Source organism: Gavialis gangeticus, unplaced genomic scaffold, assembly GCF_001723915.1.
Source record: "Gavialis gangeticus isolate Ggan-Ray unplaced genomic scaffold, GavGan_comp1, whole genome shotgun sequence".
Lineage (NCBI taxonomy): Eukaryota > Metazoa > Chordata > Crocodylia > Gavialidae > Gavialis > Gavialis gangeticus.
The window spans coordinates 109498974-109521863 of NW_017729022.1; the positions used below are offsets into that span (position 1 = coordinate 109498974).

General features: G+C 42.9%; 1 protein-coding gene across 1 annotated transcript in view; it reads left to right on the forward strand.

The window, feature by feature from the left end:
* The window catches only part of BORCS5 (BLOC-1 related complex subunit 5), a 147091-nt gene that overhangs the window by 100311 nt on the left and 23890 nt on the right, over positions 1-22890 (forward strand). Inside the window, exon 3 of the mRNA XM_019515968.1 lies at positions 18949-19106. Within this exon, the coding sequence (XP_019371513.1) occupies positions 18949-19106 (158 nt within the window). The remainder of the gene's footprint in view (positions 1-18948; positions 19107-22890) is intronic.

Below are 22890 nucleotides of genomic sequence, written 5' to 3' on the forward strand. Positions count from 1 at the left end.
GGGCAGGTGGGGAATGGGCAGCATTTCGGGGGCTGGGGGAGTGGGCGGCCTGGCTGGGCCCCCCCCATGGTCCCACCCCCCCTCTTCCATCCTTCCCCACTCCCTACTTACCAGCAGGAGCCCGGATCCAGCTCTCTTCAGCCTGCACTGCTGCCTGCCCCACATAGGCAGGCAGTGTGCTTCAGCCCTGGGGCGAAGGTCAGCCAGAGCATCTCTGTGAAGGACTGAGCCTCTGCTGACCATCTGGGTTTGTAGAGCCTGGCCGGCAGCCAGAGTGTGACTCTTGCAGTTCAGGCTGTGGTTTTGGGTGACACACACTGCAGTCATGTAAGCTGCGCCACTTTTTGGGGGGCTTAGGTTTTTTTTTACTTTGGGATCTCTCAGTGTCAAAAAAACCCGTGCCGTGGTGCAAATTAGCAGCGCGGCAAATGCATGCTCGTGAAGCACATGCAATCTGTGGCACTGCAGACCTCACATGCGCACTCGTAGAAACACACAATCAGTGTTCCAAGTGGACCTTACTGAGAACTCTGCAACATAAAATTCCTAAGGAATTGATCACTCATTTTCGAGTGGCTGCAAGAATTAAAACGGCAAAGGCCTGAAAGGGCGCATGCACATGAACACGCATGTGCGTCTTGTAGCATCTCAAAGCCCTTTGAGATGCTGCAAGAGGCACATGAGGGAATGAGAAAATGTTTTCCACGCTGCAAATTTGCAGCGTGGAAAACATTTTCTCATTCCCTCATGTGCCTCTTGCAGCATCTCAAAGCCCTTTGAGATGCTGCAAGAGGCACATGAGGGAACGAAAAAATGTTCCCTACACTGCAGATTTGCAGTGCAGGGGCAAAATTAGATCTCTGGATGCAGGGGTCAAAAAAAAAATGTAGGGGGAAAAAAAGTGGGGCAGGGCATGGTCCCAGACTGTGTCCTGAGGTAACCAAAGTGCTTCTCTCCAGGTATCAGGAGTCTTTCTCTTTCAGTATCTCACTAAAAACTTGTGATAGAGTGAACTAATTCTGCTCTAGAAAAATTGTAAAGCTGGAAGGAACCCATCTGAATGTGGAGATTTACCATTTCTGAGAGGTTTAATTACATCTAGTGTCTCCTCTGGGTTGATGCCCTCTTGTAGAACCCCATGATCCTAAGGGTCTAATCTTGGTAAATTTGCTTTAATTAGTTATTCATGCATTTTGTTTAGGATTTGTTGGAATTAAAGATAAAGATTCTTATAACAACTTGCAAATGTTTTACAAATAGCTTTTGAGCGGGTTAAGTCCTTTGGAGCTCTCCAGACAGGTGGTATAGTTGTTATTGTCATTTAATTTTTTTTTAATGTATTGGTGAACAGTCTATCATGGGCCTGTGGACCACATAAGGTAGCCAGTGCCATGTCATCTGGCCTGCATGTTCTTCACAGGTTCATGGGCAGCCTCTTGGCTTGGGGCTCTGCACACTGGGGCTGGGCAGAGGTGGTGCAGGGCACCCGATCTCAGCTTGCAAGAACCCATGCCACTCATCTGGCCAAAGCTGCAAAAAGATTAAGCACCGCTCGTCTAGCACTTTTTGCTTCCCTTTTCATAATATAGCTGTTTTGTATATCTAAGTGCTTTCCCCTCACTTTCAGTTTGTAACAAACCTAACTTGTGTGTAGAATGTGTATAATAATTAATTTGGTGTATTTTTTTTAAGGCCTTGCTACCTCCCTGGTCAGATTTTGCACTTCCTCTATTCTAGTCTTTCTTTACTTATTAGAATGCCTTCTGATGACTCCCTTGAGAACATCCCATAAAAGATTCTTTTAAATTTGATTTATCTTATTCTCGGTGAAATACACCTTGATTTCCTCTTTACTAGTTTGGACTCTTTCTTAGTTATACAAAAATGGCATAGTCAATTGCCAAGTTTTCATTTTGGGTTTATTCTCCCAGTGTCTCGGATAAATAACTGTACTGGTCTGTGTTCTAACCAAACAGTTGCACCTTGTTGTACTGTTATAGTATTTTAAGTACTTATTAGAAAATCAGGAGTATATATATGCATATATATAGTTTGTGTGCTGTTGAATAATGATAAAGGTAGACATTTGTTCCTTATTAGCTACATAGATGTTCCCTAAAGTTAACATTCTACCACCAGTAGTTCCCTTAACAGGAATATGTTTGCTTTCCATATCCATACATTTTTCCTTTAGCTGAAAAGGTACATGCTTTGCTATGATAACTGCAACTCTTCTTGTTCAGTTTTTGTGGAGGGTAAATTGGCAGAGTGGAGTCACTTGCCGTTTATGTATTTACTAGCTAATTGCCCGTCATGAATGAGGGATTTCAAAGAAGTGTTTACATGGCCCTGTCCCTGCCCATTCTGCTGCCCCTTACTGGCTAGTCACAGGTCCCCCAGCCCTGCTGCTGCCCCTCACTCACCAAACTACAGTTCCCTGCCCCCTTGGGCTGTAATGGTGCCCCTCACTCCTGCCCCACAGCCCCTTGGTGCTGTCAGTGCCCCCCACATTCCCAGCCCACAGCCCCCCCATCCCTGCTGGTGCCCTCATTCCTGACCTTCAGTCCCTTGGCACTGCTAGTGACCCACACTCCCAACCCACAGTCTCCTGTCCCCACCCCAGTGCCCCACACTGCCAAGCCACAACCCACCCAACCCTACTCCTGCCCCTCACTCCCAACCCACTGACCCTAGCCCTGCCAGTGCCCCTCACTCACCAAATTGTACCCTGCCCCCTGGGCCCTGAGGGTGCCCCTCACTCCTGACCTGCGCTCACAGTGCCCCCCGCACTCCCAACGCACAGGTACTCACTTCTGACCCACAGTGCCCTGTCCCCATCCCCATGCCCTTCACTCCTGACATGCAGCCAACCCCCCCATCCCTGCTGGTGCCCCTCACTCCTGACCCACAGCCCCTTGCCCCCCCAGCCCTGCCAGAGGGCCCTGTCCTGCCTGGGCTGGAGTGCGAGGGCTCCGATTCATGCAGGCAGTGGTGGACCGTGTCTGGCCCCAGAGCGGGCTGAGGGAAGAAGAGGGGAGGCTTGTGGCAACCCTGCCCTGGGATAGGGCTGCATTGCCCTGCAGGCAGCTTGGCCACAGCCTCCTCCCCGTTTCCTGCTCCTTCCCCACCCCTCCCTGGGCACTGGCTGCTCAGCCCCTCTGAGCACAGGCATAGGTGCCTGTGCTGCCCCTGGCCCTTCCCCCTGCTGGAGAACAGGCAACCATCTGCTTGCCCTGCCCTGACCAAGTGTCCGGGATGTTGTGTGCTGTGGAGGTGGGAGAGGAGGAGGCGATCGGAGGCAGCAGGGAGTACCGCATAGCTGCAGGCAGGTGCTCCCCGCTGCCTCCCATTGCCCTCCCCCTGCTCCCACTCTCAGAGCAAAGGGAAATCCCGGGCATTTGGGCAGATTAAAAAAACCCTGCCTGGATGGAGATCAGGGGACTTAAAAAGATCGGGGACACTTAAAAACAGATTCTGTGGGGGGGGAGCCACCACACCGGAGGCTGGAGGAGGAGGCAGGGCCAGTGGATGGGCTCCCGCTTTTTCTCAGCTGGCCTCGCTGCTTGTAAGATGCTCTGGCAATTTTTTTTCCACCTCTGCAGAGATGAGGCAGGCGGGGGATGCTGCCGCACTGGAGGCTGCAGGAGGTGGCAGTGTGGCCGAGGGGCTCCTGTTTGAACTCAGCTGGCCCTGCCCACCCGCCCGGCCCACACAGCCAATCAGCACGTGCATAGTTGGCAAAAGCGTTACAGACAGACAGACAGATTACGGCTTTTATTATATTACAATTGTGTTCTTCTTTAAGGTGGGTTTCTTGGATGAGGCAAAAATCTGGTGCTTCATCTTTTGATGGCTTGTAGCACCTTCCTCCATTTAATATTATTGCGAAAGACTTTTTGTAGTGTAACAGTTGAGTTTATTCAACATCACAAGAATAGTGGACTGCTACCTGCTGTCTCTGTTTGTAGTTTTTACTTGATTAGTTGCCATTGTATCTGTGTTTAAATTCTGTTTGTAAGATTAAGTTCTTTTTCTGAGAGAGTTTTTTTGGTTTTAAGGCATTTTTTGGCTTTAACTCCCCCTTCCCAGCATTTCCCACCCACCCTGTTGCATGAAGACAAACAACACCTTGAACTTTAACCACAAAAATATTACCAGAGCTTTGTTTTCCCAGCCTCTTCCTCCCTTCTCCCCATGTCCCCAAACAGTCCCTGCTCAGGTGCCCTTCCCCCCTCCATCCCTAAAGTGTGAAAATTCACAGTTGCCCCCAGTCAAGTCAGTAACTGAACTGACTTTCCAGTGTGATTTAAACTCCTTGGAAGTCCCCTGTTTGCTGTTTTGGGTAAAATCCCGATGTTATTTTATGGATTTAAAGGATTAGCTCCAGTGGAGAGAGGAAGCTACGTGACAGCCAGTCACTTCCCCAGAGAATATGCCGTTTCAAACTGCATTTATGTCTCCCCTTCGCTCCCTTCCCTGGCCTTTTTAATTAGGTGCTCCCTTTAACATTTCAAACCTCACGCGTGTTTCTCTTCCCAAATTACTTCAGGTCGTGTTCCAAACATAACCAGGATTTACTTGTATTTGAAAATAAATTCCTATTATTGATTTTCACACAGGTCTTCTTGTAAATCAGTAGCTTTAAAACTCCCCATTTAGATTTTGTCTTTCTATCTTCAAAGTCTTTCTTTTCTTCTTTTGTTGACTTTGCTGCTCTGTTTTGTTTCTGTTTTGTATTTCAGCATCTGTCTGAAGCTGCTTTTGCTTTGGTGCTGTCTCCTAGTTTTAATCTGCAGAGAAGATTGACTGGTTCAGTCTTATCTTTAAAGGTGTATCATTGTCCTTCCTGAGCAAATAGGAGCTTAAAGGGATGACCTCATCTGTATTTTATTTTTGATTCTTTGAAATGGGTTGTAATCTCTTTCAGTTTTTGTCTGCTCTTTAGAGTGTATAATTTATGATATATCTTGGAAAAGCCAGACTCTATATCCACCCAACTTAACTGTAGAGAGCTCTCCAGATCTTCTTCTCATCTGTTCTTTTTGTTTGAAGTAATACATTCAAACAATTAAATCTCTACATCTATCTGCATCCTTGGGAGAAGCATTGAGAGGTCTGTTTGCTCTGTATATGGACATTAGTGTGTTTGTCTCTAGTTCTAAAAAGATTTGGAGTGCTTCTTTTAATGAGACAGTAAGATCTCTTTTCTCCACTCCATTAGGGAGCTCCTTGATTCTGATATTTTTCCTATGAGCATGGTTTTCCACATCTTGTTTTTTCTGAGAGCTCCTTTCTTTTCCCTTTTCCTTTTCTTTAGATTAATTTTGGAGTTCTTTATTAGCTTAAAAGTTTGTATCCACATTTTTCTCGGTATCTTTAACTCCGCTTCTAAATTCTGTGTTCTCTGACGTAATTTTATCAGGCTGTAGTTCTGTGAAGGATTTAAGAGATCTGAATTCTGATACAAACTCACCCTGTCGTCTGTGATGATAGAAGTGGTTTTGTTTGGTTTTCTGCTTTTTTTGCCTTGCTTTACTTCCAGCCTCAGCTCCCATCTTTGATTCCTCAGGGTCTGCCTGCTACTTTGCAGCTTCTTCTTTTGGTGAGCTTCTTTGGCAGAGAGCTTCCCATATCAGTCTCCTTACATGCAGCTCCCCTGTAACATTTAAGGGAAGGTGTTTCTGAAGCCTTTGGATTGTACCAGATTCCCTCTGGAGCTCTGGCTCTAAGCAGCCATCCTCCCTAGTGACTTCACATGCCCAGTATTGCCAACCCCACCGTGTCAAAAATCAAGAGACAAACTCTTAAAAATCAAGAGATTTGGTATGTAAATCATGAATGCTCTGTTCTAACCCTCCCTCCCCCTGGCTCCTTTCGTACGTGCCCTGAGCAGTTCCCCGTCCATTACGGCCCTGGGCTCAGTGGTGACCTGGCAGGGCTCCTTGCAGCCCCTTGCAGCTGGGCCCTGCGTGGGCTCCACTCCCACCCGCTCTCCCGGGGACTTTGCAGCTGGTTCCAGCCCAGTTGGGCATGAGACGCGCCAGAATTAAAAATCCTGAGATTTAAGAGTTCTATCATACGTCGGACTTAATTTGTGAGTTGGGCAAGGGTCGAGCACCCTGTGCTACACTGTTCACCAATACATTAAAAAAAAAATTATGAGTTGGATTTTATTGCGAGTTGGAGTTAATTTTACCTAGAAATTGCAACTCTTGTGATAATTTTGTGAGGTATGGTATTACTGCATGCCCTCCATTTTATTTTCTTCTGCCAGTAGCTGCTGTTTGTACAAGTCATCTGTGTATGTATCTACTCTAGTTCCCTTTTGCATTGCTTTTGTTTTATTAGCGCTCTCCTGTTTCTAAGTTATTTTGTTGTCTTATTCTAAGCTGTCCTGAGCCTTTGTTGGGAATGGCAGCATATAAATTGAATAAACAAACAAATAAAATACCCTTCCCCTCTTCTCTTGTCTGTGATAGATAATTGTGTTCAAGGATCTACTGATAGCTTAATAACAAAACAAGTAAGTTGATTTTATTTTTAAGGACTTGACACAGAAGGGAGATAGTCCTGTATTGAAATCTTTTGCCTGAGATTTTGAACTCTGAGTTCCGTTCCTGCTTCTGGTAGAGCTGATCCTCTGTGAGGTTGGATCGGTCACTTGTTTGGTCTGTGCCTTGGATCCCCATCATTAAAATGAAGATAAATGCTACTTCTTTTCTCCAGCTTGGTATATTTATTTATATGTTATTTAGAGAAATGGACATCTGATCCTGCAGCAGGGGAAGTTTAGGTTGGATGTTAGGAAATCCTTTCTCACTAGGAGGGTGGTGAAGCACTGGAACTAGTTACGCAGAGAGGTGCTGGGATCTCCATCCTTGGCGGTTTTTAAGGCCCGGTTGAAAAAGACCTGCCTGAAATGATCTAGCTGGGGATGATCCTGTTTTGAGCAGGGGGTTGGACTAGATGTGACCTCCTGAGGTCCCTTCCAACCCTCATTTTCTATTATCTTGGCTGCAGCTTCTACATGCTACTGTAAGGCAAATAACTGTGATAGGTATTGTATAATATCTGATAGATATTGTATTATACAATAGATGATACAGTAGTGATAGATATTGTATAATGCAAAGGTATATTGCATTTTTAGGGTTTTTTGTTTTGTTTTTTTTTTTGAAAGATGCTCTGACTACATCTATGAATCTATGACTACTGGGTAAAAGCTGTTTTTTGGCTTTGTATCGCTTGAATGTCTCATTTTTTCTGTGGGGTTCTCACAAGCTTTTTTTCCAGTGCTGGGTTTATTTTCAGGTCTGTGGCAGGAAGTGGGATGTAAGGTACTGCAAATACATGGAAGAAAACACCTTTAAAAACTGTGCCCCAGAAGTAGAGAACCCACATGGATAAGGACTTGGCAGGAGCTCAGCTGTTTGTTGCTGGCTTAACACAGCCATGTGCTCTCCCAGAGAATGTAGGTTCCCTCCCACCTCCTCACCTGTTGCTTCAAAAGAAAGATATATTGGTTGAGCCAAATTCCTGGCAACTGCTGGTGACTTTTCAATGGTGCTACTCATTCAACAGACTGCATAATCTTGAGACGTATGATGACTTCACAGTGGCAAAGTGAGAGCCTGTGAAGCAATAAGGCTTTCTCTTCAAGTTTTATTTTTCTTCTCCAATGGATTAGGATAGGGATTTCAGTAGATCCAAATGAGATGTTCTAGTTCTTAAATGTGGGAGTTGAGTGCTGTACATTAATGCATCACTAAAATACTTGTAGTTTTTAGAGTGCTGTATTTACTTGAATACAAGATGAGATTTTTCCCCTCCAATTGGCATGTGGGAAAAAGCCCCTCATCTTATCACATACAAGGAAATCTCACTAAATACAGAATGTATCATTAAACTAATTCCAAAAGCAGCAGGTGCTCAGCATTGGAAACCAACTGTGAAGTTGACTAAATGCAGCAACCCTGAGCAGGACTATAAAACACATAGCCCACATAGGTTCCCATCAGCATGTTTGCCCACTTACAATGATAGGTTAGTGCAGCCCATCTGAATATGACTTATGGTAGTACCCATGAAGCACAAGTCCCCTCACCATCAACTCAGTGTTTTGTTTTTTTTTTACTTCCTCTTTACACCCTAACTGAGCTGCACCTTTATTTCCGATTTCCAGTTATTCCTATTTCTTCACCAGCCTTAAATATCTGGCAACTATCATTAAACAGGGCTCCAAACAGTTCACCTAGAATCCCTCTGTTGCCCCCTCTGCAAGCCTGGTGCTAAAATTAGTGTGGCCCCACCCTCCGTGAGATAGAGCTGGATTTGCAGCAGTTTCCAAAAACAGGTAACACCCATCAATTATGGATGAACTAAGTATATGGGTACTATATACAAATTGCTACAGTCATACTTAATTTCAAGATGATTATTTTCAAATTCACTCCTCACTTCTGCGTGCTCCAGGAGAGTAGCGTCTGACACTAAGGGTAAGGGGCTGCCAGGTGAAAAGGTTGGGGGGAAGCAGAGAGCAAAGGGGCTACCTAACCCTTTCACATTTATTTTCCCTGTTAGCAGTAGGAAAGAGACAAATTCAAGGCAAACCTCCAATAATTAGATTCTATACCTGGAAAACTGTAACAACTGTATAAATTTTCCATATATAGAATCTAATTATTAGAGGGTCATCTTATAATCAGGGTTATCTTCTATTCCAGTAAATGCAGTAATTCTCAACAGCGCCTAGGGGCAGTGGTTGGCAGTGTTTTCTAGCAGTGGGCAAGAGTGACCTAGCTTGGGTCTGAAATAGGCTGGAGCTAGGGCCCAGCCACTGCGGCTGCTCCCAGCGGCGTGGCTGCAGTGTGGGTGAGGCCCCCCAGGTCTACAGGCCCAATTCGGTCACTCTGGAGGCCGTAGAATGCCAACCCCTGCTTAGGGTGATAGAGGGTCCTATTGTTTGAAGCATTTTACAAATATGAAACGAGTCACAATAGTCCTTGCATCAAGGAAGTTAAAAGTGAGGGCCCCGAATCTGAAAACACATGCGTCATGCATTATCCAGCTGTAAACACAAGATTATATTAGAATTTAAGTCGGTCATGTATATGAGACTTAGTAGAATCAGGGCCAAAAAAAGAAGATTTAATGGGAAGTTGTAGCATACGCCATCATGTAGGGGGCAGGGGGAAAGATAAGTGGTATTGGTAACTGCCAGTGAAATTGGTCTGTAAAACTAATTACAGATATCTTAATGTAAGTGCTACAGTGGAAATCTAGGGTGTGTGTTATCTTGTTGTGCAGAACTGTGTTTTTAAAGAACACAACATTTCTGTGGCCCCTAAAATCTTGTTTCTGGACAAGGTACCAGGGATTCATGATGTATACTGCAGGGAGAGATTCCTATAAAGACTTCTGTTCCAGGGGTGTCAAACTTATGGTTCATGGGCTGGATACAGTTTGTAGACACATGTCATATGGCTCACACAGCTGGTAAAGAGGCAGGGTGAGCAGGAGTTGCCATTGAAATGCAGGGCATGGGGCCCAGTTGGTCATATGTGTTGGGTGTGTGGGGTGGGGGATGCAAGACAAGTGCTGGAGCACCACATGCTCCCATACTGTACTGGAACATGGTCTTGTGTTCAATGCAGATACTGCAATGTCTGACTATTGATAAGACCCAAAGAGTACTGGGGCTCCACTGTCAGAACAGTCGCAACCTAGAAGATGAGATTAAAATGAGTTTTTCTTCTGTCTATGTGGGAGTTTTCCTTCTGTCCCTGGCTTGAATAGGGAGGACTAAGATTGTCCTAGCCCACATTCCTTGTCATGGTAAGGGAATATGTTGTTTTCTCACACAATGGCTGTTTGGTTTGTCTGCAGCCATTACGCTATCTCATTCAAACCCCAAAACATTTGAAAATACGTGGAGCACGAAGCGAAATTTTGTTTAAGGGCAGATGATGGCCGTCTACCTAGGGATGAATATTTCTCTTCCGAACCTGATTTGGGGAAAGCCTGCTGCTGCTGACACCTGCTGCATGAATCAAGTCACCCTGGACCTTGCCTGGTTGCATTCACTTGCAGTATAGGCTGTGGATATAGTCAGTAAATGAAACACCATGATGACTGTGAATTTACTAACCATAATTTAAGATTATGCTGTGTGTGTGTAAGCTTGCATAGATTGAAATGTTCAACCTATAATCAACATGGGGAAAGAAGAATAAGGTGTGTTGGTCAAGGCCATCGCTAATTGGCCAGACCAGGTTTGTATAATTGCTTTTTGAAAAGCACTGATACTAATTACAGGTAATGGATGTCATACCTTGATGCTATTATCTCGATGAAAAAAACAAAAATATGTGTAACTAGTTAGAATTGTGTTGAATGGCAGCATGTTCTTGTTCACTGAATATAGTAGGTTGGAAATGTAGAATCATTTTTTGCCAGCCTTGGATGATTTCAAGGAGCCTGTGCCAAATCACAGCAGTGTGGCTCAAGCAGGAAGTCCCAGAAGCTTGTTTCTGAGTGACCACAGAGCAAACCTTTGCAGATGTAACAGCTAGCCTTGTCAGCAAAGGAAAGAAAGCAATTAACACATCCAGCAGAAAGCCTGAAAGAAGACATTATAAAAGAAGGCCTTGATATAGATGATCCAAATATTTTATAGTAGGGCTATGCAACTTGCGGCCTATGTGCTGCACGCAGCCCATGAGGAGTTGATTTGCAACCTGTGGGCTCCTGTCCTGTTCCTGCTTCCCTCACCCCCTCTGCTGCTGCAGCTGGGGTCTCCAGGCTTCTCCTTTCTCCTCTGGCTTCTACTTCCTGCCCTTGGGTGGGAGGTGGGGGGAGGGCAATGCAGCCCATGGGCCCTAGTGGAGTACTGATAGCATGGTGGAGGGACTGTGTGGTGTGTGGCCCTTGGCCACTTGGGAATTGGTCAGACCTGCATCATATCATAAGTTTAGTTCACAAATAGTAGCAGTAGTAGTGGTTGGTGTAACCAAATGTGTTGGATGTAGTTTTAAAGTTTCTTAGATAAGTTGTAGAAACAAAGCGACTTTGCCAATGAAAAACATTGGCAAGTTGAAAAGAAGTTGTTGAAAAGAAAACAGTATGATGACCAGCAGCATTTTATCATGGTGAAAGAAGCTGCAAAATCATCCTTTTTCTAGCTGTAACTTTCATAAGGCCATAAAAGAACTGCTTCAATTCAATTCCAAAAGTTTCAGTGAAACTAATTTGAGTAAAACCTATCAGATGATGTGTATTAGAGTATTAAAACAAACCATCTATCATCTTCTCCTTTCATATGGCTGATGTAGATATAGAACAGTGACTATAATTTTACATTTAGGCGGTTGAGCCAGACAGTTGCATCAGGAGCAACAGTGTATCACTGTGATACCTCCTTCATATTTGTGGATTGGGCATTGAGTTGTTATGTTCTGGGTGACCAGTCACACACTGGAGAGTGTTTAAGTTTCCATTTGTGCCTCAAGTATCCACACCTCCCATGATTTGTACAGATACAGTTTAGAGTTGCCCATGAGCGTTGCAGGAGAGCAAAGCCAGGGACCTTCTGTGTTGGATCTATCACAAGATGTTTATTCAGGACTTCCTGTGAACTCCATTTGATTTTTCCAAGCTTCATCAGGATTGAAGTCACATTGAAAGCTAAAGCACGTGGATCCAGAAGGGCTTGTGCCCCTTTAGGCGATGGTGAGGGGCATTGCTGAGGTCCTAGTAGATGGGAAGATGTTTGTTTTCTTTAATTTGCTCAAGTTCCTGAAGAGTTGGTGCCTCGTGACAAATGCATGTGTGACATGCAACAGCACAGGCAGCCAAGGTACTGAGGCCAACTTATGGGTTCCAGTGATGCACCACATCGCAGAGTTCAATTCACAGGTAGACTGCTTCTGGTCCATATGTGGTGCACAGTACTTGGCTATAGAGTATGCATGGGCCAGTACCAATGCTCATAATGCTGATGCTTCCCAGCTTGTGCTTGCCAATTTCTGTTCCAAATTGACCCTTATCTTTGTCTTGGCAGCCACTTTCTTCAGGTGGTCATGGAAGATGAATGTGCAGTCCAGCCCCACTCCAAGATAAGACAGAGTGGGGTCATGCTGCACAGTGGTGCCACAGAAAATTACTTTCAGATTATGCTTAGCGTTCCTGTTATCAAGATGGAATGCAGTGATTGTCGTTTTGCAGAGATTTGGCTTGAGTCTCCAGTTTTTAAAATATTCTTCCATGGTATTCAGGTCCTCATTCAAGGTGGACTTGATGTCATTGAAGGTGGCTGCTTGCGCTGCCAAAGCAAGGTCATCTGCATATACAAATTTACATGACTTTTTTGGTGGCATCTCACTTGCATATACATTCAAGAGCATTGGTGCAAGTACTGAACCTTGTGGCCTCCCATTGCTGAGGAACTAGGGTGAGCTAATTCCATCACTCAGCTGGACACACAGCCACCTACTGCTCAGCATTATTTATATCAAGTGTAGTGTTTGGTGGCACAGTATAATCTTTGCAAGCTTCACCATCAGATCTTTCTTCTAGACGGAGTCATAGGCTGATGACAGCTACAAAGGCTGCTCTGATCTTGGTTTTTTTTCCATCTATAAATATGAGGTATAGATGGGGGAGAAAATTGGAGGACTCTGCAAATTAGAGAAGACCCACTGCCATTTTGTGCACTAGATAGATGTAAGTGTTTTATTCTTATGCTTCCAGGGTGTGACAATAAGAAGTCAGGCTGTAAGTCTGTCTCTTGTCTCTCTCTGTTGACCTGGGTGATGATGATAAAGAGAATTGTAACTGTACTTTATTTTTGTGTCTAACAGGTACTCATTAAGGGAACTGAGCTGTACCATAATTCTGTGTCTAAGCTTGCAAAGAAGTCCTGATCATAGACTACCATAATTTTAATTCTCTAAAGACCAAACAGTCCTGTGTTTTTTGGTAACACCAAGCCAATCCCAGGCAAAGTTGCCAAAAATCACTACCACAGCAATCGGTGGGTAGTACTGCAATTTTTCTGGTCAGTGAGATGCAGCTTTTCTTTCAAGTCCTGATAAATCTTGAGACTGTGGACTTCAAAAGGGTAACATAACAGTCGTTTAAGTAACTTTTGAATTTTCTGTCTCTTGAGCTTTGTGCAGCAAATTTTCGTCATATCACCAGTCCAATTTTAATTGGCACTAGAAAAGAACATGCCGCAAAACGTTGTTTTAAAATATTTGTTTCTAGTAAAATATCTAGTTCATAAGGATACTTACTAGGAATGACCTGCGTAGCACATGGAGAGCATTTGTGTTTGTGCCAGCCCTAAACATCTACCGATTTTAAGACCTTCATACACTAGAGCAAGCAGCCAGGACAGTATCAGCAATAGTGGTGGTAGTGAGGGTGATATTGGACTTGCTCATTTGAGAGTGTGCTGTTACTGCAATGTAGTGTGATCAATTGCATGATGCCTTATTAAAGGTATTATACTACACTGGGTGGGAGTGCAGGCACCTAGAAGACAGAATTGCAATTCAAAATGTTCTTAATAAAAACAGTTTGAATAAACAGGATAGAATTTAGTAAGGATAAGTGTGAAGTGTTGGGATGGAACAATCATGCAAAAGTGAAAAATGAGTGATTGGTCAGGTTGCAGAAAAGCATTTGGGAGCTATAGTGAATCACATGTTGAATACAAGTAACTGTAATATTGTTGCCAAAAAAAGAAAGTGTAATAGCATTCTGGGATGCATTAATAGGAGTATTATATGCAAGCTCTAGAAAGTGATTTTTCATTTCTACTTAGCACTGGTGGGATTGTACCTGGAGTATTGATCTAGGTTTGGGTATCACATTTCAAGACGGATGTGGACAAATTGGAAAGCATCCAGCGGAGAGCAATAAAAATGATGAACAGTCTTGAAAATATGATTGGAAGAACCTGGATTACGTAGTTTAGAGACGGGGAAAACTGAGGGAGGTTGGGGAATATTTTTCAAATACGAAAGGATTGTTCTAAAGACGTTGCTTATTTGTTTTGTGTATGGGGTATAGGCTTAAATTACAAGGGAGATTTAGGTTGACTATTGGCAGTTGTCAATGTTACATCGAACGTCCTCATAGAATTTTTCAAATATGGGTCGCTTTTTTTTAATTTTATTTTGTGGGTGGGGGACAAAGCCATGATATGATTATCAGTGGATGGTCATAAAATACCTGACCATTTCATTAGTTACTCAGGAAGATGTTAGCCACAGCCACTAAGTTTAGAAATTTCTAAATCGGTACATATGGATAACTTTTGTCCAGGAGCTGGCAGGGGAGATTTCTGAACTTAATTTTCAATAACTTTTTGAACATCAGGGAACTTCAAGAAGCTTTGGAAAAATTTAACATTGGGCCAATATGTGAAAAGGGTAAATGAAATGACTAGGTGGTAATGTGAACATCAGTGTAATATTTGCCCCAAGCAAACAACTTACCAAGGATTGGGGAGGATTCTCCATCACTGGAGAACTTTAGAATGAACTTCAGATGCTTTTCTAAAAAACTGATTCCAGTTTGAGCAGGAATTAGTTCAAGGAAGTCCTCAGGCCTGAGACAGGCAATCAGATTGGTTCTTTTGGGCCTTAGGCTCTATAACAAGGCTCAGGTACTCTACATAACATATTATAGAATGAATGATAATATAATGGATAATTCACCACAACCCTTTTCAAGGTTTGATGTTAAGATGATGTGACCGTAATTACATAAGACGTCCCGTTTACCAGTTTTTTTAAATGTTGGCACTGCACTGACTTTGCTGGTATTCTGTAACTTTGCCAATATTCAGTGAGATGAGGTTATATGGAGCACTGATAGTATGGCCTCATTTATAGATTAGATGTCCAGTTTGAGTGGCTGGGAGTCATGTGCTGCATAGACTACTCACCACAACATATAGGCCCTTGTCCCCCACTATGTGGTAGGCAGCCTGTCTGGGTTCACAGCAGTATTTCCACATCATGTGGCAGCTGTCGATCCTCCTGAATCCCCGTACCATGGGCTTTCTCAGCCCTGCAGGCCATGCCATCCAACCTTGCCTTGCCCTGCCCCTAGAACAGCCACTTGGACAACCCTGGACAAGATGATAATGTGTCTCCTCTGGCCTTTCTAAACTAAATTACTGCATAACACAAATCATAGACCTTTGTGTCCTTGGGTGACCCAGCTAGAAATGCGTATTCATTCATTCTGACTGAGTAGAGGGCGAGTAGATGCAGGCCACACTGCTCCCCTGTGGGCCACTGGCTGCAGAAACTGGCATGCTTTAACCACATCAACATGGTAGGCCGCTGGGTTCAGACCTTTTGAACATTTTGATATTTATACTATAAAAAAATTACAGTGACACAATAAAAGGAAGATGTATTTAAATGACGGTAATTGAAGTATGTATTCTTTTTGCAAAATATCTGCTATTTCTGCTTGATTCATTGTGAAATGTAACAAAGTGATAGGAATTCATGTTATTTCTCAGCTTACAAAGCGATCCAGGACTCCTCAGGATTGTGTATAAAATTGGCTGAATCTGAATGTAGTTGGCAAATATGTCATGCACACACAAATGTTGTACTGGTGTTAGCTGGAGTAGTCTCTTGACAAGATTCTTGTCTTGTCACTTTTGGTGTTACAGAAATGGCTTTAAACTAGGTTTTTTTCTGCTAAGTGGAAGGTGATTTTGATAGAAATATAAATCAATCTGGAACCAGCAAGAAGACTAGTAAGGAGGGAAATAGTTTTAACATGCATCTGTTTTGCCAGGGAATTTGAAAACAGTCAAAGAAAGCTTTGTTAATTCCATGGGTCAGCTAGCTATGTAGATGGATAGATAGATATCATCATATGGTTTCTTTTTTTTCTTTTTTTAACTGTTATTTAGAAGCTGAAGCATGAATCTTTTATCTGTTTGCCTAGTGGCAGTTGATCATCACCTTTGTGGTATGTTGTTTGATTGGACATAGAGTGAATGAGAGGGGCTCTTCTTACTATTATGGCAGGCTTCCAGCGTGGTCTATCTGTTTTACAGTACAGCTTAAATGCTAGGAATGTGTACCACTAGCCATTGCTAAAATATTTTGGGTACATGCAGTCCCCCAGCTTCCCTGTTCTTGGTAACCTGTTTTCCCTGTTCTTTCCAGCTAGCCATGACATATTCCCCACATATCCAGAATCTCAGAACTAGTTGAAGTACCTCAGGTGTCAAATATTCTTTGGGTCCCAAGCTGTATTCATATGTCTAGTTAGGTACTTCCCTACTGAGAAATAGAGCTGGCTGCCTGGAAAACAAGAATTCTGTTTAGAAGGGGGAAAAAATGAGGTTTTGGAACTTTTCCTTTTGCATCAGAACACAACTGAGCTCTTTATTAATTTTTTAAAATGCAGATATTGACTCCTGCACCCCAGAACACCTAATAGCCAAATAGTTAGGGCTTGTTTCACCTGACATATGGAAGACCTAGCTTCAAGTGTCTGCTCTGCTGATGCAGTTCCAGCATTTGACCCTTGAACTCTTGCATCCCATGTGAATGCCTGAACCACTAAACCAGAGAATGATATCTGTTCCCTTCTCATTTGGTTCTGAGAAACCTTTCCCAGGAACATTTAATCAAAATCAGTATCTTTTTAAATAGCTTCATTTTCAGTGAATTGGCATTGTCAAATAGGGAGAAACCATTTTGTTAAAGGAACTTTACAATCAGCTTTCTTCAGGAGCCAACATGCAATCTGTGTCTTTGCTTTCCATTCACAACTTATTCAATCCAAATTCTGTACTAGAAGCAGGGCCTTTTCAGTGGGAAGTTCAGAAGCTGGGCCAAAAATTTAAATAGTAGCTACTCTTTTTTGGACTTTAAAATGGGTTTGATTGCTCAGAAAATCTTGAGCCTCTCCTCTAAAATTAAGTCATCTAAAAATTGGGTGCTCAGATTACTAGTCTTATTTAGGATATGTTGGTCTTGGAAACCCTGTTCTCTCTTAGCATACCCCTTCTGAGATCAAAGTGCTGATTTCTCTTCTCTGTAGTGGAAAGATGACTTAGCATAAACACCTGGTTTCTTGAAGCATGGCTACTGATTTGCTGTAAAAGAACGTGCAGTGAATGAATGAAGCGTTACTGCACTGTAACTTACTGCACAGCGTTATAGCACTGTACTTAACAAGATTTTAAAAACCCCCCAGCTAATTGCTTTCTTGATGATGGAAATTCTGAAGTTATAGTCCAACAGGTCACTGCTTTGCCTATTTAACATTGTGCTCACCTCTGAATTTTATTTATAAAGTCTGAAGATTTGGTCTGGGTTAAATTTATTTATCATAGTACACATTTCCAACTTGAGTGCAGAAGGCGAGAAAATACTTCCCTTTCCACATCATCACAAACAGCATCCTCAAAATGATTTACAGTCTGCTCTTTTTATTGTTACCTCAAAAATTTGTTCTGGATTATATTTCAACCCATGAATTTTATAAAGAAAATCTATCTGAACCATTAATCTCTCAATTCTCTTCAGCCTGTGATTTCATGGATGTGAATTGGAGGTCTTTTTATTATATTTTAATTTTCTTTTTATTGCTTTTCACATTATGGAACCCAGAGCCAAGGTTCTTAAATACATAATATAAGCCTAAGGACCTTAAACGAACATGTTAACTTATTGCAGCCCTTTTCCTGGCTGTTTTCACAAGTTCTCACAGATGGCTTGACAATTCACCCAAATACCCAAAAGTAATTTTAAATTTCAATATCTTAGCTAGTTTATGGTCTCTAATCTGCTTGTGTGAGAGTAGTAATTAATGTAAAATTAATTAGTCAATAGCATCAGTTATTTAGCCGTTTGCTGCCAGGACCTGATTCCATAGGGAAGAATTATTTGTTCCTTTGTAAACCCCCAGCAAGACGAGTTCAGGTCTTGGGATGTTCTTATCATAGAAGACTGTGTTTAAAAGATCCAGCAAAGCACTAAAAAGTACTTTGTTTCATGGCTAGTCTTCATTCTTTTTTCAGGTTTAGTTATGCGTGTTCTTTGCCAAAGTATGGTGAAGGGTGACTCTCTCAAAGTCAATAGAAGACTTGCCATTAATATAATTGAAGCCAAGGTTTTAAGCCCATGCAGTTCTGTCCAGGACATTAGAGATTTTGACTATCATTGTGTTAACTTGGATTTTAATAACAAGTTTTTACTTCTCCTCTGTCCCTGGCCCACCCTGTTCTGTTTTCATTGGCCCAGGAGGTGTAACTGTAGTGACACCAGGTTGGCAAGTCAGAAATTTTTTTTTATACTGTATACCTTAAGGTAAGGGAATACTGTTGTTTAGGTAGAGCTAGTTTAGTAGTTAGTTATCTGTTCTGGTAAATTTGTCTTCATTTCTGATTGAAGGGAGGGCAGTATAGCACCTTGGAGACTAACTGGTTCAAAGAGGCATGAGCTTTCATAGGCAACTGTATACTTTGTAAGATACTGTGAATGGAGTAGCAGCCAATGATCTGCAAAATAGATTTGACTTTTCCCAGTTTTTGTCAAATGATTTTTAAATCATGTGTTGGCAAGTAGTCAGTCTGAACTTTCCTTTGTTTCAAATGAGCATGATGTTCTCAGGGAATTGTTTCCATTTCCTTCTGGATGTACTCACAATTCTCCATTTGAAATTGTTGTTGTTTTTAAGTTGATGGATATATTATATTTCTATAAATCTTTAATAGCTAATGCAGTGCATCTACCACTCATGATTTTTGTTTTCCTCCTTCCTATAGTCTTCATATGACTGTTATAGGACAGTCAAGTTTTGAGTCCTGAATTTAAAATTGATTGTCCTTAAAGTATTTCTCAGGCTTTGGAGCAGTTGTTTAGCAGTCCAATTCATTCAGTTTATTCCCATCTCTTCTAGGGCTTCTCAGTGGGCAGACCTCACCTACAAGCACCAAACTGGAGAAACTGGACTCTCAGCAAGTGCTACAGCTGTGCCTCCGGTACCAGGATCATCTTCACCAGTGCGCAGAAGCTGTTGCTTTTGATCAGAATGCTTTAGTGAAACGAATTAAAGAGGTATGCCGTATAGAGGGGTGCAGTCTTCTGCCAGGGAGAGAGATAAAAATGGGTCCATTGAAAGAGCATGGAATATGGACCAAGTTAACCACTCATGTGACCAGCTTAAATACTTGGAACAATCGCTTAAGATTCCTTTAAAATAAGAACCTAAAGGGAAATGGTATACAAGAGAGAGCTGTTGGTAAATTGAGTATTTTCTTGGCTTACACGGTGGGCCCCACTAGCTATTTATTATCAGTACATCTGTTTATGCCATCTCCGATGATTCCCTCTTCTACTGAAGGAATACCTTTGTTACCATCAGTGCCATAAATAAATGTAAAAGAGGTGACCTGGGAGCCTTTTAAAAGTACCCCTTTTATCTAAAACAGTAGAATTACCTTACTCTTTGTTTTTTTGGATTGGTATGGTAAAGATTCAGAAAAAAGAAAGGAAACTGTATTTGTTGCTCGTTCACCTTTTCTTGTGACAGGGAGAAGCTAGTATTTCTTTCATGTATTTCTGCAAAAGTACCTGGAAGAGCATTCCCAGTTGCCTCCACTGAAGGTCCTTGCCCTTTAAGAGAAGCATGGAAAACAAGTTATCTTCAGGAACCAGAGCCACTTGTGGAAATGAAACTGCCAGGTGGAGAAGTGAACCAGGCAGCTTGAGTATGTGGGGAAAATGGGGTGAAAAGCAGCATAGGCCTTGGAGGAGGTGAGATGAGAAACCTCTACAGGGGACTAAGGTAGAGATGAACAAGAACCAATAAGAGGAGGAAATGTTCAAAGTGGGTGCTCCATTCCCAACAGTGAGAGTTGTAGTTACCCAGTTCTCATGAAAATCAGGCTGCTTACCTAGATCCTGTAATTAGGAGCTGAACTTCTGTCATCCATTTCTGAGCATCTTGGCTGCTAGTTCTACTGTCTCTTCTGTCTACTTTTTTTTTTTCTTTTTTCTTAAATATGAAATCTTCTCTTGCTGCTGAAAGAGTTGGTGATCTTTTGCATTTATAGACAAAGGAAGTGTAAGGCAGTTACATGAGAGTAGATCATGGGACTGGCATTCTGCTTCTGGTGTACAGCTCTTGCTGGTCCACAAAAGCAAGTGCTATCTTATATGTACAGTGGCATGTATGTGGCAGTTCTCAAATCACATTTTCCCACTCATTATGTGTATTTTTTTGAGTGGCAAATTCTCACATGCATCTTCTTTTTCCCCAGCACCTTTACACTTCAACTTTCAAAATGGCCTAGTTTGTGGAGCACTAAAACAAACTTTATAGAGTAGTCCAGATGTAAGGGAGATGTGGACATCTGGGTAGCCCACATGGTGGTAGGGAGCCCGCTCACTCACTCAAGTGGCATGTTGCCCCCATCTGCCTAGAAGTTGGATAGCTCTGTCCTAACCTGAAGAATAGAGGGGAACACTTGCCAATATAGTATTTGTCAAGTGTTGCAGAGACCCATTAAACTCACAGGATGGAGCATTGGGGTTAATTTTTACCTGCTTTCCATAAATAATGACCTTTTTTTCAGTGCGCCCTAGAGTTTAAGTCCCACGTGATGAGCTGAATAATGTGATTCGTGAGCTGTTTTGAGGAACCGCTGTGTCTTTGTCTTGCTAAGTCCAAAATGACATGGGAGCCATAAATTCTTCTTTTTGCTTTGGCACATCAAGAACTGAAGCCAGCTGTTACACAAGATGTAAAAAAAATCTGCAGATGTTGGTGACTCAGTTCACATAAATTCAGAAATTATTTTAATTGCCAACTTAATGACAGGGTAGTGCATTTATCTAAATAAATTTGGTAATTCTTTTGTCTATTTTCATGAGAGTGTAAGTATCGACATAATTTAAAGGAACAGTGTGATTGGCTTCTGCTACAATCTTGCTTCTTGTAGTTGGCCTTACTTTTTGTAGGAGACATGACAGAAACATCACAGTTTAATGATTGTGATATCTTCATTTGGCTCGTCAATTTATGAGTTTACTTTGTGAACATAAATAATATGCTGGTTTGGGTGGCTGTCTGTCTAGGTAAAAAACAAAAACAAAATGTTTGGCCATAAAAGACGTAGCCATAGTTGTAGAAGTACAGCTTCTGATAGAGATGGAGAATAGTCTGTCTGCAAAGGGTGGCAGCAGCAGATCCTTGATACAAGGATGACAGTCTTTCAGTAAATATGGAAATCATTGGTGAGTTTATATATATAGAGGCATTTCTACAGGCTATAAGCATGTTTGCACTAAAGGAGTTGTACAAAATTGACAATTGAAGCAGGGTAACTTTTGTGTGACAAAAAGGTTCAGGGACTTGTCTACACAGAAGTTTCACCAATTCAGTTTAAATCCCTTTTAAAAATTCATTTTAATTAAACTGGTGCAAAAGGCTGTATGGACACTCTTATGTTTGCTTTTAAACTAGTGGTTTCAATCTTTTTTTCATTTGTGGACCCCTACAAAAATTTTGAAAGGAGGTACAGACCCCTTTTGAAATTTCAGATAGAGGTGTAGATCCCTTTGAATTGTAAATGTGGGCATCTACACACTTTTGATTGATCATAGTTATCTTTCATGGACCCCTTAGACATAGTCTTCAGATCCCCAGGGGTCCATGGCTCACAGGTTGAAAACAACTATTCTAAATCAGGCTAACTTCAGTTGAGCTTATTTCAGCCTTATTGGTAGTGATCTAACTAAACTTTCCTGAAGACTAATTTCAAACTAATGCAACTTCTATCTCTTTGTGTGTGTGTGTGTGACCTAAGAAAATATTGTATTAAATGTTACAGATCCTTTCACCAATATACGTGTGTGTGTGTGTATGTATTTTTAAAGAGGACTTTGCGCAACAAAACAATCCAAATTTATGCAACTCTTGCCTTGTCTAATCTAACTCAAAGCCCTGTTTAAAATGCTACTACTGACTAGCATATTTAAAACCTGACTGATTTGCTACTAAGAGGTGCACAGATAAAGATTTTTTGGGCCAATACCGATGGCCGATTGTTGACCAGCCATACTGACCAATACTGATCCAATTGCTGATATGTAGCTCAGCAACATGGAGAGCAGCATCTGGCTGGAAAGTGTTCAGGGGAAGCGGGAGGGGAGGCCAGATCGAGGCCCCCGTGCTGAGTGAGGGAGTGGGGCTGGTGCAGGGGAAGGTGCTGCCCAGCTGGGGTGGAGCACGGGACAGAGCTACAAGTGGCTCGTCTGGGGGGCGTGAGGTGGGGCAGCTCCTGCCACTGCATGCATCCCCTAGGGAGGCATGGGGGGCCCATGCCCCCCTGGATTTGTGTGTGGGGTGAAGGTGGGCTGCTGCTGCACGTTGGGAATGGAGGCTGCACCAGGCTTTTCCCAGTGTGTGTGGCGGGGGGTTAACTGGGGCTACAGTTGGGTGGGGAGGGAGATCGTGGCACTGGGAAGGGGGGGTTATAAGGTGGCTACAGCCCCCCCCCCAGTCTGCCACCTGCCCCACCTTGCTCAGCCCAGGCACAGCCCCGGGCCAGCCCCTACAGCAGGGAGCAGCTTGGCACAGCGACTGCAGCAGCCCACCCTCGTCCCATGCACACATCTGGGGGGGCCTCCCATGGGGGTGTGTGCTGTGAAAGGAGCCACTCTCCTGCACCCCCAGACAAGCTGCAGTTCCATCCTATGCCCCACCCTGGCTGTGCAGTGCCTTCCGCTTCCCCTGCCTCAGCCCTCCCTCCTTCACCACCGGGACCTCAATTTGCTGCCTCCCCCTTCCTTCCCCACCCCACCCCACCCCACCCCACCCCAGAGACTTACTGGCTGG